The sequence below is a fragment of the Hipposideros armiger genome, unplaced genomic scaffold (genome assembly GCF_001890085.2).
Source record: "Hipposideros armiger isolate ML-2016 unplaced genomic scaffold, ASM189008v1 scaffold_540, whole genome shotgun sequence".
In the NCBI taxonomy this organism is placed as follows: Eukaryota; Metazoa; Chordata; class Mammalia; order Chiroptera; family Hipposideridae; genus Hipposideros; species Hipposideros armiger.
The window spans coordinates 111329-129241 of record NW_017731890.1 but is presented as its reverse complement, the minus strand read 5'-3'; the positions used below and the strand labels follow the sequence as shown (position 1 = coordinate 129241).

The 17913-nt window shown below is 54.3% G+C and overlaps 1 protein-coding gene across 1 annotated transcript in view; it reads left to right on the top strand.

Annotated features, from left to right (window-relative positions):
- Window positions 1-3799: 3799 nt before the first annotated feature.
- EPHA8 (EPH receptor A8) overlaps window positions 3800-17913 on the top strand; it is a 28090-nt gene continuing 13976 nt past the window's right edge. Inside the window, exons 1-3 of the mRNA XM_019668823.1 lie at window positions 3800-3860; window positions 10295-10954; window positions 11566-11582. Coding sequence (XP_019524368.1) covers window positions 10361-10954; window positions 11566-11582 — 611 coding nt within the window. The 5' untranslated portion in view covers window positions 3800-3860; window positions 10295-10360. The remainder of the gene's footprint in view (window positions 3861-10294; window positions 10955-11565; window positions 11583-17913) is intronic.

Here is a 17913-nt window from a genome sequence, read left to right as displayed (position 1 = left end):
AATGAAACGGGGACCTCACAGGGAGCAGGGACGATAGCAGGGGACCTGAGAGGTGAGATGGCACGTGTGTGGGTAATGATGAAGTGCATTCTGGACACCAGAAGAGCTGGGAGGGGGGAGAGTACGGAAGAGGGCACAAGGGGCCTGGGGTCTCTCAGAGCTGTGGCCTGAGAAGATAGATTTCTCAGGGTTGGAAGAGGGGGCAGCTTCTTCACCCAGCAGGACTCTGAGGGAACCCACATCAAGGCTGTGTGTGGCCTTCCAGCAATGCACCCTCAACTCCTTGATTCAACTATGTTCTCGGAGAGAAGCCAGCACCCTCCAGAATCAAGCTGGCAAACTCCAGAGCCCCCTGGGGAGTGGAATTTGGGGAGGACAGACCACTGGCCTGGGAAAGAGAAGTTACCCTGATGGGCAACAGTTGGGGAAGAGGCGAGATCCATAGAGAGGCAGGCGGGGAAGTCTGCGCAGGGTGTAGGGAGGCATTGTCCAAGGGCCAGTCTGCACCTATCCGGTCAATGCAGCAGGGCACCCATAGCCCGGCATGGGTTACCCACGCAGGTGGGACAGCCATTGGTGAAAACCTAGGGCATGGGGTCCACGTGGGACAGCCAGGAGTCCCTTCCAGCATTGTCCCTGGGCTGGTGCAGAGCCAGGGCCAGCCAGGGGAGACTTGTGGAACTCAAGGAGGGGGCTCTGTTTAGAGCTGGGGTCCTGCAAAGATGACAGCGCCCCAGGCTGGCCAAGTGCCCCTATGCCAGGTCCCTCCCAGGGGGAGGGCCCTGCACCTGCAGAAATTCCCCACCCCCACCTTCCTCTTCCCCCCTGCAGCAGCCCCACCAGACTCGCAGCCCTTTATCACTCTTTGAGGTGATCTCAGAGGCATTCACATCTTGACCGACGTCCCCTGGCCACCCTGAATTCTCCAGCCTCACCATCATGCACTGTGTCCTCAGGGAATGTAAATCAATTTAAGTATTAGTCTCAGCGAAATGGAATGGGGGAAGGTGATGGTGCTGGAGAAAAAAAGAAATTGCACAATGCCTTCCACAGTCGAACAGGAAAGGCTTAGGAATTATCTGTGCTTCTCAGAGCAGGAGAGGGACCCGTTTGATTTCCTAGAACAGCTGGGAGAGGTAGGCCCAGAAGAGATGCCTATGAACATCTTGCAGATGAGGAAACTGAGGCACAGAGGTCCAACCCTCACATTTGCAAGTGGGGAGACAGGCCCAAAGAGGGGAACTGACGTCGCAAGTGTCACACAGACCCACAGTCTGGCAGTGCAAGAGGCAGCAGAGAGCCCAGGCCTGGTGACCAGAGGGTCTGAATCTGCACGCGGACTCAGGCCCAGGCAGGATGGGCCTCATGCTAGAATTCTCTCCAGCCCTGATCCAACATCCTGTGGGCCTGGAGCTTCCCAATGAGAGACACTGTGCATCCCCCGCCCCCACTCCTACCCCCCTCCACACACACACACACACACACAGGAGAGGACATGAGGTAGGGAAGAGGGGGACAGAGGGGTCTGGAAGGAATTGGAACAAGCAGCCTTGGAATCCTATAGCTCTTCCTGAATCCGATAAAATTGACTTTTGACTTATCTTTGGTTTATCTGAGCCCCCTGGCTCACTGATCAAGAATCCACAGCAAATGTGTGTGTGTGGGGGGGGGGCTTTCCAGGGGAGAGAAGGGCCTGGAAAGTGGGGTCTGCAGGCAGCTACCCCTAGAGTCAGGGTGTTTCAGGTGGAGGAGTCCAAGCGGGGACATTCATCCAGATGCCCTGGCATATGGGCAGGTCTGAGCTGCATGGAGAAGGGGACCTTCTGCTCTGAGACCCTGTCTAGGATGTGGGTTGGGGTGGGGGAGCTCCCACCCTGTCCCCAAACTGGTCTGGGGGAAACCGCAGTGCGGCCCCCTCCCCCTCCCACCAGGCAGCAGGAGAGAGCTGCCTGACCCAGTTTTTTCTCCATTGCCTGAGAGGGAGGGAGGGAGGCGGGAAGGCTTCTCTGCCTGGCATGGGGCTGGCTCAGGGAGGGGAGATCCCTTTGCGGACACTGGCTCCATCCCCTGATCCTACCTGGCCCCTGGGGACCCAGGGAGCAGCACAGAGGCCCCTCCCTGGCTGTGCAGGCCTCTCTCTAGCTGGCCTCCTCCGCCCTGACAGTGGGGTGGGGAGAGGGAGAGGAGGAAGAAAATCAGCAAATAAGAGCATCCTCATTCCAACATTTCCTGAGGACACTTGTCTCCATCTTTGAGGGGCAGGCACAGAGCTATGCAGATCTCAGGCAGAAGGATGCCAGCCTTCCTGCTGGAAAGTTCCAGGAGGGCCCAGGCTTTAACCCTCTGTGACCTGCCGATTGGGTTAGTTGGGAGCCCATGATTACTGGCTGGGAGAGGGAGGTACAAGAAAGAGAGAGTGAAATGGAAAGCTGTGGGACTCTGGAGTCAAAAGTCCTCTCACACAACTATCATCAGATACAGCAAAGGAAGCAGGGGACCAGAGAGGTGAAAGGACTTACCCAAAGACACACAGCAGTTAGAGACAGAGTAGGGATGAAGCCAATTTCTTAACAGTGTAGGGCACCTCTATCACTGTAAAGTGAGTGGGTGGGTCTGAGGTACCTGGAGAGAGGCAGGAGGGGCAGGACTTAGGGAAAGGGAACTGGCTTTGGTAAGGCATTGACTCCAGGCTTTACAGATTTCCCTCACCCACCCTTAGATATTATTATCCCCGTTTGAGGTTCAGAGAAGCGAAGGTCGCTTCTCTACTAAGTAGCCATATTGAGATATGAGCCCAGAGGGTCTGACTTGCTTTCTAACCAGTCCTTCCCCACCACAGGCCCAGGCTGCCAGGGCTGGTGGCATTGTCTGTGGTTGCCGCAGCAGGTGCTCTGAATGCCAGCCCTGCCGGCTACAGCTATGGGACTCCGGGGACATTCCTGGACTTCCCCAAGGCTCAGTGTTTTCGTTCATAACGTGGAGATAAGAAGGAACACCTTTGGGGTTTGTTGTGCAGGTCACAGATGAGGCATCTCAAGCTTCCCGTGCAGAGCTCAGTATATAGTAGGTGCTCACCAAGAGGCTGTTCTTACTCTTCTAAATCCCCCCATGCCAAATGGGAACAGAGGACCTACTAGGTTCCAGGCATCTTCTGGGGGACACTGATTGTAAAGCTGGTGCCAGTCCTCTGAGGGGAGGTATGACCTTGCAGTGTGAATGTTGGTAGAGCTTTTGAATGCCAACATGTCCCATGAGTGGGACAAGGGTCAGGTCATTTTCACAGTCCCCTGTGAGACAGGAAACACTGTCATTCCCCCCCCCACACACACACACACCTATTTTACAGAGGAGGAAAGTGAGGTCAGGAGTGGAAGGGACTTGCTCAGGGACACGCAGCTCCTAAGTGGCAGAACTGCAGGCCTCCCGGACTCCTGAGCCCATCTCAGCTATCCCACTGCACCACCAACCGGAGCAGCCTGGCACCCGGAGCAGCTTGTGTTCTGGGACACACACGAACGGCTCATGGAAATACAGCCGCACGCTCAGTCACACAAGGACACACAGTGGGATTCACGCACATAGATGGTGTTTCGGCCGAGATGGTGGAGGAAGTCTTCGGGAAAGAGAGAGAACTTGAACTGAGCCTTGATGGACAAGGGATGTGAGAAAGGACACAAAGATATGGAGCCTACCTGTTGGGGGCTGAGAGCTGACCAGTGCAGCTGAGTTGGGCTGCTCTTGAGCGACTAGGGAAGATCCCAGGAGTCTGATGTGCTCTTGTCTTGTGTTTTGCAGTGAACTTGCTGGACACGTCAACGATCCACGGGGACTGGGGCTGGCTCACGTATCCAGCTCACGGGGTAAGTGATGGGCAGTGGGGCCAGCATTATTCCTCTGTGAGCTGAGAAAGGCTGCAACTCACAGAGGGAGCAGAGGCCCAGAGAGGTGAAGGAACTTACCCAAGGACACACAGCAGTTAGAGACACAGCTGCTGATTTCTTAATAGTTTAGTGCACATGGAGCCTTGGGATTACAGAAATAGCTCTGGAGCTGGGCTCCCGATTCTTCATGTCTGAGGCCCTAGACGTGGGATCCTCATGTGTGTGTCCTGGGCCCACAGATCTACCATGTGCCACAGCCAGGCCTAGGGTAGCCTAAGACACATCAGTATCAAGGAACAGGGCCAGGAAGGGCCCCATCCAGCCTGTCACTGCTTCAGGATTGGTCCCCTCCCTCACAGCTGCCCTGCCCTCACAAGGGGATGCCCGGAGCCCCAGAGCCCCAGTGTGCTTCCCTGTTCCATCAGAACCACCTGGGTGGCATTGCCAGCCCCCACTGTGGCCAAGCTCCCAGGCCCATCTGACCTCCATGGTGACCCTGGGCTCAGCCCATCAGGTCCCTGTGGATCATGTGCTCATGGGCAACGCCCCCTGCCTCCCTCCTGGGGAGTGGGCGTGGCAGCTGCAGGGACAAGGCTGCACTGCCTGGTCCCCCCACTTCTCTTATCCAAATCCCAGGGGATGAGGCAGTAAAGCCAAAGCAAGCCCATGAGCCTAGTTGGGGTCTTGGCTCTGAGATGGACAAGCTGGGTGGCCCGGGGTCACTGCTTCACCTCCCTGAGTCTCAGTTTCTCTGTCTGTAGAAAGGGATGAGCATCTGATGGCCTTGTGGGGTGTGCCGCAAGGGGGAGGGGAGGGCAGGCACGATCTTGGCATGGTGCGTGGCACACAGTGAGCCTCACTAAATGTGTTATCGTCATTATTGTTGTTATTAGTGTGTCTTATGTTTATATCGCACATAAATTTCCTCCCACAAATGTGCTCAGAAACACACACATCCCTGCCATAGACACGAGCACGCCATGTACACACGACTTCTTCCATGAATCCTTCAGCTTCCATGGCTCTGGGGACAGAGGGATAATAATATTAATAATAATGATGATAATGACACCAAGAGTTAATATTTGTGAAGAGATTATTTCTGTACTTTGCGGTAGGATTTTCATCCAGGCCGTGCGTGGCCTGTGGCTGAGGTCAGAGCCCTGCTCCTTCCTGGAAGCCTTGTCCCCAGGTAGCAGTAGGCTGCGTCCACTGTCATCAGCCCCCACGCACCAGGCTTCAGGGAGCTGGAGGGGCAAGCTCTGGGGGCCTGAGAGCCAGAAGGGAACCCCTTCTCTGCCTGAGGACAGAGGCTGGGTCCTTGGGGTGTTCCTTTACCTCCCTGGGCCTCAGTCTCTCCCTGTGTGTACCCCAGGTGGCTACCTCTCGGCGGGTGCGCATGGGTGAGAAAGGCTTTAGCAAAGCGAGCCCCCTCTGACCCATGGCGAGGTGACTGGCTGGGCGTTGGCTGGGTCAGCATTTCCCCTGAAACCCAGCAGCTAGGAAGGAGTGGGCCTGACCCCAGCTTGGCTCTGGGTGGCTGTCCCTCTTGTCTTAGGACTTGGGTTTTAGAATAACAAGGAGGGGTAAGGATTTTAAGCCGGTGAGGAACATGACCCACCTCGTGTTTTGGACGATCACACTGGTAATCTAAGGTTCTTAGGTTTGCAGTGCTCTACAAAGCATGGCTCAGAGTTACCTCATTTTATTTGGGAGTTAGAACAAATGTAAACGTATTCACATAGCTCTTAACAATTCATAGACGTTATCTCATTTAATCCCCACTAGCAATCCTGCAAGTAGGTACGGCCACCTCGTTTCACAGGTGAGGAAGCTGAGGCTCAGAGCAGCAGAAGAGAACTGCCCACAGCCAGGCAGGTTCCAAGTGATGGACTGGAACTCAGATGTGTCTGAGCCCAGAGCCCGTGTGGAGTCCCTTCTGCCCCCTTTGGTCTCTGTCCTCATTGTGAGGGGATGGGAGACCACCCACCGCGCCAGGGACCACCTCCTGTCTGTATGGAGATGAGGCTTACTTAGAGAGGGAAGAAGGCTGGATGAGACCCCTGGTTCCCGGACTCCAGACCTTGAACCTGTGCCAGGTTAGCAGCTGAAACATGCAGACGCTCTTATGCAGGGAGCGTGGGGAGGGGCCTGGGACCTTTTGGTTAAATAAGCTTTCCAGGTGATTTGCTGCCCAGCTGGGTGGGGAGCCTTTGGAGAAGGTCCTTGAGGGTCTGCCCACCCCTCTGATCCTGGAGTCTGTTAAACACCCTGGGTACAGGGGTCATCTAGGACTGTCTCCAGCATCAGCAAAGTTATCAGATTGTCAGGCAGGCTAACAGTCTACAGGCCGAGGTGCTGGGCCTGGATGCACTGAGGCTCTGCCGTCTCTAATGACTCAGGCAAGTCCCTTACCTTGCCTCAACCTCCTCGTTTATAACGTGGGGACAGTCACACCCTGCTCCGTGCAGCTATCACCTATGAGATGATGCATGAAAAGGACTGTACCAGTGAGAAACCGCAAGTTCTAAGAGGTTAAGCATCTCTGCTAAGTAAGGTCCGGGGAAGTCTGGCCCCAGAACCCATGCTTTTAACCAGGCTGTGCCCCTCCCTTGGCACCCTCCCTCCACACACCGGTATAAGTGCCACCTCTAGTGAATTGACAGCTGCCTTACATGAGAGAACACATTCCTTTCCGTTGTTGTCTCACTTGACCCTCCTCACCCCCTGGAGTGGATGGAACAGCAGGCTTCAGCTACCGGGGTTTACATATGAGAAGCCCAAGGCTCAAAGAGTGGATGTGCTAGACCCAGAGCTGCACAGCTGGCTCACTGCACTCTGCTCCAGGAAGAAGACAGAGTTCCAGAGCGATGGTGGGGGTTGAGGGAGGAGTGGGCCAGGGGCTAGAGAGGCAGCTGCGGTGGGAATGGTACCCAGCACCAGGGGGGTACCCCAGGTGGAGAATAGGGCCGATTCCACCTTTGCACCAGCCTCCAGGAATTTGCGCCACTGTGGGTGTCCGCAGTAGCCCTGGGGCTGGCAAGGCTAGGTCAGGCCATTGGCATTGGTGGGGCAGCTGGAGCAGACTCAGATAGAGCTGATTAATTTATCTCAGTCCCTGGCAGGAAACAGACCGGCAGCAGCTGGCTGGCTCTTAGGTGCTCCATTAATGGTGACAATGACTTTAACCCCAGATGTGACACAGCCCTGCCCAGAGGCCCCAGCTGCAGTGTGGGAGTGCAGGGCGGGCGAGCCTCTTGGGGTGGGGTTGCAGGAGGTGAAGCTGGCACGCCCTGGACTTCTTCCCTCAGATGGGCTGGGAAGACGCTGCCAGTTCAGCTTCATATCAGTCGCGTTCCTCAGGTGCCTTTCTGTGCCAGGCCCAAGCTAAGCACTTTGCAGACTTCTTCTCCCATCGTACCCTGAAGCCTTGCTGGAGTGGGCCTGTCTGAGCCCCATTTTACAGATGAGGATGCTGAGGGTCTAGCTGGCCAAGATGAGGCGAGACAGAGGGGCTTTTGTCAGGCAGGAAAGACTTGAGATGCCCGTGGTCCCCACGCTAGCACTTGTGGAGCCGCTCAGAACCCCATGGATTCTCAGGGCATCACGAGGAGTGGTCTTTACCTCTCTCCCACCCCTACTTAAGTAATAGGATCTAGTTCAAGGACAACTGCACATAGAGGCCCAAGAGAGAAGACCAAGGCACTGCGTCTCTGGTGGAGCTGGGACAAGGACCCAGAGCCTGTCCCCTCCATCCTCCCTCAGCCCCCAGCCCCTCCTCAGGGCCCTCAGGAGTCCATTGAATTCAGCCCAACAACGACTGCTCCTGGCCAACCAGCATTCTGCAGCTGAGGAAGCTAGGGCCCAGAAAGGAGCCCAAGGCTACACGGCAGGTTAGAGACCCAGCCAGCTCATTCCTGCTAGCTCATCTCTCAACACGGCATCTTTAACATGACTCTTCTGTGTCCAAACTGGGCTGTTTGGTCCTTGCTGAACATTGCTGACACTTTCCAGTTCTTGCTGGGGCTCGTCTCTCCTATACCTGCAAGGGGTTCCCTTCCGGCTTCAATTTCACAGGAAGTTTTGCCTGCCCCCTGGATGCCCGCTCTCTCTGGCATGTCACCCTGCACCACCTTGTCTGTGAGGTGGGCTGTGAAGCATTGGAGGGCAGGACAGACTTCTGGCGTATTTCTGTCTCTAAATTGTAGTACAATACACATAACATAAAATTTACCATCTTAACTTTTTTTCTAAGTGTGCCGTTTAGTGGTATTAAGTATTGGGTTGTTGGAAAAGTCGTGATGTATTTATCCTATGTTTTTTCATAGCAAAAACGCATCATGACTTTTCCAACAACCCAATACATTCACGTTGTTGTGTGACCGTCACCACCATCCATCTCCAGAACCTTTTTTTTTCATATTCCCAAACTGAAACTCTTGTACCCATTAAACTATAACTCCCCATTCCCTTCTCCCCCCAGCCCCTGGCAACCACCATTCTACTTTCTGTCTCTATGAATGTGACTTCTCTAAGTACCTCATATGGATGTGGTCATGCGGTCTTTGTCCTTTTGTGTCTGGTTTATTTCACTTTGTGTAATGTCCTCAGTGTTCATCCGTGTTGTAGCATGTGTCGGAATTTCATTCTTTTTTAAGGCTGACTATTATCCCATCATGTGGATAGAGTACATTTTGTTTTTCCATTCATCTGTTGATGGACACTTATGTTTCCACCTTTTGGCTGCTGTGAATGTGGGTGTGCAGATATCTGTTTGAGTCCCTGCTTTCATTTCTTTTTTTGAGTGTACACCCATAAGTGGAATTGCTAAACCATATGGTAATTCTATGTTTAATTTTTTGAGGAGCTGCCATACTGTTTTCCACAGTGGATGCACCAGTTTACATCCCTACCAGCAGTGCATGAGGGTCCCAGTTTCTCTACATGCTCACCAGCGCTTGTTTTTCTGTTGTTTTGAAAATAACTAATGGTGTTAAGTGGTACCTTATTGTGCTTTTGATTTCCCTAATGATTAGTGATGTTGAGTATCCTTCCATGTGCTAGTTAGCCATCTGTGTATCTTCTTTGGATAAATGTCTATCCAGCCCTTTGCCCATTTTTTTTTTAAAGATTTTATTGGGGAATTGGGGAGGGGAACAGACAAGTTGCTGTCCTTTTGTTCTTAGTCTAGTTGTGGAGGACGTCGCTTCACTGACCCATGTCGGTATTATCATTGCGCTCTTCCCAGCTGAGGCAGTCGCTCGCTGGCCATTGGCTGGCCACTCACGGCAGCTGCCGGCCACGCACACTGGCTGCCAGCCACTCACGGTAGCTTATGGCAGCCCACTGCAGCAGGGGCTGCAGCCTACGCCGGCGCCTGCGACTCACAGCAGCCCAGCTCCAGGTTGAGCTGTTGTTCACCATCTTAGCTGTAGAGGGCAGTGTCACTGGCCCTCATGTGGGATCCGAACCGGGGCCCTGCTGCTCAGAGCTGGCGTCCCAAGCCAACTCTTAACCGACGCGCCACTCGGCTGGCCCCCTTTGCCCAGTTTTAAATAAGGTTGTTTGTATTTTTGTTGTTGAGTTGTAGGAGTTCTTTATATATTCTGGATATCAATCCCTTATCAGATATATGATTTGCACATGTTTCCTTTCACTCCATCTGTTGCGATTTCCTCTGTTGATAGTGTCTGGTTTATTTCTGAATCAGTGATACCTGGCCAGCACCTGGCACAGAAGTAGTCACATTCAAATTTTCCACATCCTGGTACTCTTCTTAAATGGGACCCAGGCCAGCCCATGAGCCCCCAGCCCTAGGTGGGGGCCAGAGGGACCATCACGCACAGCAGGGCAGAGGGAGTCCATCCATCAACCACTGAACTAGCACCAATTCAAGGGGTGCTGCTGAAGGATTTAAGGTGGGGTGCAACATGTTCAGACTCATGCATTAGATTTATGTGACAGCTGACATGGAAACTGGACCAGTAGGCTCGCTTACTTCCCCCAGCAAGTCCCCCTACTCTGGGAGTGATAGAGGAGTAGCCACATAGAAACAAGGTCAGAGCTTTGTAGCTTTGGCACCAGTTCCAGTCCTGGCTCCATCACTCACTAGTTATGTGACCTCAGGCATACGGCTCATATGTCTGAGCCTCTATTTGCTCATCCGTAAACAGGCAAACAAACAACCCTTCCCCAGAAGGATGTGGCACTCTGTGAGAGCACATCAGTAGGGCGCCTGGTACCTGGCAGCTGTGACGATCCACTAGAAGGTCAGCTCCTCCAGGATGGAGAATGTTCCACCTTCTTCCCCAGGACGCACCCAGAACAGTGCATGTGGCATGTGGCAAGAGTGACTGGCAGAGAGGGCTTGATGCTGACTCTCACTTCAGCTGCCTGTGCTCTCTCTGCCACAGTGGGATTCCATCAATGAGGTGGACGAGTCCTTCCGGCCCATCCACACGTACCAGGTGTGCAACGTCATGAGCCCCAACCAGAACAACTGGCTGCGCACCAGCTGGGTGCCCCGTGACGGCGCCCGGCGCGTCTACGCCGAGATCAAGTTCACTCTGCGTGACTGCAACAGCATGCCCGGCGTACTGGGCACCTGTAAGGAGACCTTCAACCTCTACTACCTGGAGTCGGACCGCGACCTGGGCGCCAGTACACAGGAAAGCCAGTTCCTCAAAATCGATACCATTGCAGCCGACGAGAGCTTCACGGGCGCTGACCTGGGCGTACGACGCCTGAAGCTCAACACGGAAGTGCGTGGCGTGGGCCCCCTCAGCAAGCGCGGCTTCTACCTGGCCTTCCAGGACATCGGGGCCTGCCTCGCCATCCTGTCCCTCCGCATCTACTACAAGAAGTGCCCCACCATGGTGCGCAACCTGGCTGCCTTCTCCGAAGCGGTAACGGGGGCGGACTCGTCCTCGCTGGTGGAGGTGCGTGGCCAGTGCGTGCGGCACTCGGAGGAGCGGGACACGCCCAAGATGTACTGCAGTGCGGAGGGCGAGTGGCTGGTGCCCATTGGCAAGTGTGTGTGCAGCGCCGGCTATGAGGAGCGGCAGGACGCCTGTGTGGGTGAGCGCGCCTCGCGGGGGCGGGCTGGCATGTTGGCTTGATCTGGGCAGAGCTGCCAGGGTGTGTGGGGGGTGGTGCCATAGTCAGCAGGTGTCTGGGGGGTGCACACAGCAGCTGGGAACCTCCGCTGTTACTGTGTCAGCAAATACACTGAGCCACCTGTGTGTGCATTGGGGTGCCAGGCGGGAAACACTATAGCCAGGCAGTACCCTCCGGCGGCATTGTGGAGAGGTATGCCTACAGGCACCTGTGTGATTGGGTACATATCTGTTTTAGGGAACAATACTGAGTTAATTTAGGTCGGCATTGTTCTAAGCACTTCTCCCATGTTAACTCATTTAATCCCCAGAACTATCCTATGAAATAGAAACTATTCCGGTTTTATTAGATGAGGAGACCGAGGCACAGAGAGGCAAAGCAACTTGCCCAAGGTCACACAGCTAGGAAGTAGCAGAGCTCTGATGTGAACCCAGAAGTCTGGCTCCAGAGTCCATGCTCAAAACCACTAGCCTCTAACCTGTGTGTGGAGGGAAGTGGCACCAGGCCATGGGTGAGTGAGTGCAGCACGGGCCATTGTGAAGGTATGCAGGCAAAGCACCTGAAGCAGCCTGCCTGTTATCTAGGGACCTGTGGGAGAGGACAGCCGAGGTCCTTGTGAAGGAGGGCAGCTGAGAGCACCTGGGTCATGAAATAGCATGGCACCTGTTCCCATGGCTGTACTTCAGGGGAGCAGGGCCCAGACCCCAGGCTGTGTGCACGTGTGTGTGGTCAGCAGACCCCATGGGGGGGGCAGTGCAGCTGTGCATCCCGAGAGCCTGGGAACACTGGGAGAGCTGGTGTGGCCAGACAGCTGGTGCCCCAGCTGTTTCTGGTCCCGGCCTGCTTGCCCTCTGCCCTTCTGTGGCCTCCCTTGGGGCTGACACATGGCAGCTCAGCCACTCAGCACAGTGAAGCCTGCCGCCAGCACTGGTGGTTCTCCTGGGGGAGGAGGATGTTCCTAGGCAGGGATGAGAGAGACAAGGGCCTGTCCCCAGACAGCCGTAGTGAAAACTGGGACGGGGTCTTGTCAGCCACAAGGAATATGCTTCTAACCCTTTGCTGCTACCACCTAGGCCCCGAAGCCACCGTTAGTGGGAACTTCAGGCCCCTCAGAACCATTCCTCTGCCCCTAGCAGGCAGGAAAGGACCGTTGGTGCTTACAGGATGGAGCAGGGCACAGGCTGACCATTTCAGGTGATGCACAAGGTCATTCTCTGGGACAGGACCTTCCATCCAGGCACCAGGCGCTTTCTGGCCCTTCCCTGGGGCTCCCTGGTTTCCTTAAGACATCTTTCTTCACATTCCCAACTTCTATGAGTCTTTACCTCTCCTGGACCCTAAACCCCAAAGCACCTTCTGTGATACTTGCCTGTGTCTGGATTTGTTCTACCCTCTGCGACCTCGTGTGCCAGGCTCCCCAGGTCTCCAGCCTCTCCTGGCTCCTGTCACAGACATCCCTGTACTTCTCAGCTCCCTGCTGGGCAATAATAATAGCAGACATCCCTATCGCCTTTACAGCTTGCAAAGGGATTCCCCACACATCAATTCATTTGCTCATTGTAGCGAGGCAGGTGTTATCATTCCATTTTACAGATGGGGAAACTGAGGCTCGGGAGGTAGTGTTGCCTGCTGAGCTCTCATAGCTGGTGAGAGGTGGAGCTGAGACCTGAGTCAGGTCTGTTTTGCTGTGAGCCAGCCATAGGCTTTTAACCTATCCTTGGCCTACCCCTATTGCGTTCCCTGCCACAGCTGGCTCCCAACATCCCCTCATTCTGATGGGGTTAATAAAAAGTCCCTTAGTGACAACTTTTCAAGTGTTTTCCATGTGCCAAGCACTTTAATAAGTGCTTCTTATACACCACATTAGTTATTCCTTCTGTGTCCTAGGCACTGGAGATATAAGCACAAGGAGTCCCTGCTTTTGGGAAGTTCATGTAGTTTCTCATCCTTACAATAGTCCTCTAAGCTAGGTATCATATCCCCATTTTACAGATGCGAGAAACTGAGCCCCTTCAACTGAAGTCACAGAGTAGGGGTCTGATCCCAGGCTGTCTCACTCCAGAGCCCTGAACTGCTTCCTCTATCCACAAAGCCCTCTGCAGAGTCCCACTTCCCTCCTCCCTGGGTAACATTCAGACAGTAACTGGTGCACAGGCCAGTGGATATCTGCTCAAGGCCAGTTGCTGCCCCCAACTCTGGATTTAGCCGGTGAGCACAAGCAAGTCGCTTGCTTACCCAGAGTGCACTGAGACACTGGTCTGTAGAAAGGAGACTGGTCCTCCTGATTTTGGGGTTGGGGCTTCACTCAGGGGTCTTGGGAACTATCCCAGCCTCCTTGTTTGACAAAGGCAGGAAGTAGACCCCAGAAAGGGACTGTGTCTTGCCCAAGGTCCCACAGCATGCCAAGAGCAGGGTTCCTGGTGGAAACCCCAAGTCCTGAATGACAGGATCTCCTGGGGCTGGGAGAGATCAAGGCTACCCCCATTTCCTGGCACTGCTGGGATGTTAATAACAAATAATAAGAAATGCCAAAGCAGGGTTAGGAAATTGCAGCATATTTTGAATGTTACTTTTAAATCACAATACAACGTAATTTTGCCAGTTGCAAGATAATTACAGGTTTTATAAAAAATATTAATTCATAGTACACTGTAGGTAGTGAGGTTTAGGGACAGAACGCCAGTTTTCTGTCGCACAAGGAGGTTTTTCTCCGCCGTCAGTGGGCTTCCGTGATTGTCTGTGTAACCTCCTTTGAGGAAGCAACACAAGTCCAACACCAAGGTCCACAAATAGGACGCCCTGGCCAGTGTCCCCCATCCCCACCCACTCTTTGGGCAGCCTGAGAGTGGGGAGGATGGGAGCCAACCAGAAGCTGGGGACAGATGGGGGTGGCTTTCTTGAGCTACTTGAGGGGGATCCTCTCGAAGCTGCAGCCCCCACACCCAATCTGAGTGGGACCTCCTGAGTTCAAGGCGCCCCTAACCCTCTTCATTGGACCGTTCTCTTTGAGCAGACAGACAGTTGAGGAGAGAAAGGGCTGAGACAGGGGTCCTGACTTGCTCAGCCCTGAGCAATCCCCACCCCTCCTTCTCATGATAGAAGGTATCCAGAGCTTGGGGCCTGCAGCAGGGGCCAGGCGCACAGGGACAGCCACCTCCCAGTCTCACTGTTTCTGCCCTCGCCGTGCCTCTCAGAAGTGGCTGGGCAGTCCTTGATTTTACGGAGAAGACCATAGAGCCCAGGAAAAGGGACTTTCCCGGTCACAGGCCTCTTTAGAGGCCTTACTGAGACTGCCCTCAGGCCTCAGAAACCCACAGAAGAATGTCAGAGCCATGTAGAGCTGGTCCAGTTTACCCCGGGGGGAAATGGAGGCCCAGAGAGGTGAAGTGACTAGCCCAAGGGCACACAGCTAAGAGTGGTTGATTGAATCCCAAATCGCCCAACTCCCCGATCAGAAAGCTCCCCAGGCCTCACAGTTTCTGACAGAGTGACCTCCCCCAACACCTGGCAGCACACCCTTCTCCCCTACTCCAGAGAGGGTGAGGACCTCAGCGCATCACCCCATGGAGCAGCGGCCGAGCCTGAAGCCCCAGTTGCCATCCTTCCCGTCACCTGGACACAGAACATAAATCACCCTCCGCGGCCCTAACCATCTTTCTATAAATATCGGAGTCTCATTCCGGGGGGGAATGCATGAACAGCAAACTCTTTCGCCTCCTGACTGTGTTTAAAATCTGATTTAGAATTAATTTCCTTTGGTCGTCCACCGGCAGACACCTTATTTGTCAAACCTCAAGCTCTTCACGTTAGAGAGGAGAGAGGGAGCTGGGGCCTCGGGCGGCTGCTGGCCTGACAGACGGCCTGGGCAAGGTGCCCTCGGCAGGGGCAGGAGCCCCTCCTGGCCCACAGCCTGACACGGGGCCCACGCAGACTCCGGAAGCGCCCTGGGTCGACGGGCATGGCCGGGCCCCAGCCCAGAGCTGCTCCATCTGTCTCGCCCATTAATTCCCAGCTCTGCCTCCAGGTCTCCGGGCTCTCCGAGGCCTGGTGATTAGTATTCTTATTAAAGGTTATTTTATTTCATTGCGCGGATTAATCTGGCCTTGACACGTTAGAGCCATATGGGTATTAGTGGAGCGTGTGAGACATGCCCAGTGGTGAGCGACAGAATGGCAGGGCCATCTCGAGGCCCCACACAAGTGTTGAGAGGCTCGTGGGGGAAAGACCCCCGCTCCAGAGGCCCCCCCACCTGGGTTTGCATTCTGGCTCAGGGGGCGCCTAGGGCAAGGCACTCAAACTCCCCGAGCCTCTTTCCTTGCTGCCAAACAGATGTATTAATGAAGACTACACAGAATGGTAACAACAAGTGCCACGCACCATCCCTGCATGAAGTCATGCATATTCACTCACGTCATCCTCACAACAGCCCTAGGAGCCCCCGTTTTCCAGATGAGGACGCTAAGGCCCAGCAATTTGCCCAGTTTCACTTAGCCTAGGTGAAAAGGTTAGACCAGAAAAGGAACCCGTGCAGCCTGCTCCCACGGTTCTGCTCTTAACTGACAGAGACTAGATGAACCCTGAACGGCGGGGGGGCCTGGGTGAATGAGGGCTGTCATGTTGTGCTTCCCGCGTGCAGCGCATCACACCAGGATGTCACCTCACGGGTCCTTGTCTGCCCCTCACCGCTCTGAAAGCTCTTAGAGAGCAGGACCAGCTCCTATTTAGCTCAGGTCTATTAGAAGCTCAATGAATTTGGGTGAAGGAATAAATGAGGGACGGAATAAGCAAACAGTTCCTGAGAAGCTAATCGATAATTATAGCGAGGATTACTGTCATTCAGTTCAAGAACAGATTCACGAATATTTGCCGATAAAATGCCAAGCCCGCTTTCTGGGCTCAGAAGGAAGCTCTCAGGCTGTGCTCACCACTGGACCTCTTGGAGGGGCTTCTGGGAAGAGGAGATGAGATCACAGTGTGTCCGTGAGGAGCCCCCACAATTCTCCGCTCCTAGCACCCTGTCAGTCCTGGGCCCTCTTGGGGTCTCCCCAAGTGAGGGAGGGAAGTGTCTGAAAACCGAGCACGTTTTCGTCAACTCCCCAACCTAGAAGGCCCTTCTGGCTCCACAGCCTCTGAGTCTCTGAAGCAATTTAAGATGTCTCTCAATTTTAGGTTTTCTCTCAAGTTAGAATTTTACAGATTTAACCTGATTTTAGCTAGTATAATAAAGAGATGTGATTTTTGAAAAAATGTGACATGATGTCTTTTCCAATGAAGCTTCTCTGAAGCACTGAATTTTCCAGAACAGGATTCAGTGGAGAGAGATCCCCATGGGCTTGGTGGCCCCTGTTGCAGAGGTGTTCAGGTCCATGGATGGAGCTGGGAGCAGCCCAGCTGGGTGGCATTTGGTCCCCCTGAACCCCTGGGGCCTCTTCCCAGCGCGGATGATGGTGGGATTAGCTCCCTTTGAAAACTTCCACCTGCATTGGCAACTTCTGGGCCAGACACTAGGAACTTTGAGATCAATGCAACAGCCCTGAGGCTTGATTAGCAAGGGTCTCCCCACAAGGACCTTCCGGTCAAGGAGGGGGGTCAGACACACAGGTGAATAAGTACAGCCATGGTGTCACAGGTGGTGAGACTGAGCAGGGACTACGGTATTAGGGGTGTGTGTGTGTGTGTGTGTGTGTGTGTGTGTGTGTGTGTGTGCACATGGAGAGATCCAGAAAAGCTTCCTCGAAAGGATGGTTAAAATGAACCTTAAAAAGAGCTCAACAGGTTGACCGAGGAGAAAAGGCACCCCAGGAAGAAGGCACAGCGCGTGGAAAGGCCCTGCGGAAGGAGCAACCTGCTGGGCGTGGGGATTGACAAAGCCTGAGGATGGGGAGTGAGAGGTGGCTCTGAAGGAGGCTGCAGAGAGGCTTTGAATGCCAGGCTTGATCGTTTAGGCCAGGGGGAGCCCATGGGGATTTGAACTGGCAGTGACAGAGGTGTCATTTTAGGGAGCTCCTCAACCTCGAGTATTCCCCACTCCCTGTACCACTGACTCATTCTTGTCCTTTAGGCCACAACTCAAATATCCTGTCCTTCTCCAGGGGGCGATAGCTCCTCCCACTGTTTACCCTTTGCCAAATCATCCTCCATAGTATTTCCTTCTTGGAAATGATTACAGCCTGTTTACTGCGTGTCCCTCCCCCCCACCAAAATGCCACTCCTTGAGAACAGAGACCATGTGGGTCTTGTCGGTGGCTCTGCCTTTGGCGCCCAGACTAGTGCCTGGCACAGAGCAGGCAGGCAGCCATAGATACAGGTGGAATGAATGGTGATCATGCCGTCAGCTGGGCTTGGCAGGGAAGGGCTGGAGGCCGGATATAGAGGCTGCTGCAGTCATCCAGTGGCAGAGGAGGCAGAGGCTGGAGAGAGGGCCAGGTGCCAGCCAAGTCAGTCCCAGCCACGGTGACGGCGATGTGGGGCCTGCGGAGGGCGGGGTGCCTGCAGTTCCTGGATGGTCAGTATTGCATGGGGAGCTTATACTCCCAACTCCCACCCTTACCCCCCCCCACTACACACACACACCCGTTCTTCTAACTTATCACACGAGTCTCTTTTCCAGTCACATTTCCACCCACTCTCATTCCTTGTCCAGCTTTCACGTCCCACTCAAGTGACATCTCTGGGAGTTTGGCTCCCCTCTGATGCTTATTAGCCTCTTGGCCCCTGTTCCAAGGCTGGTGTCTTACTCAAGACCAGTGTCCTGTGAAGGACAGAGTCAGGCTGGAGACAGGGCCTTGGCAGGAGGGGCTGTTGGAGGAGAGACTGTTTGACGCTGAGGCTCAGACTCAAGGGTCCCAACCTTAGCTCTGCCCTCAACTTGCTGTGCAACCCTTAGTAAGTCACAGGTCCTCTCTGTGCTTCAATC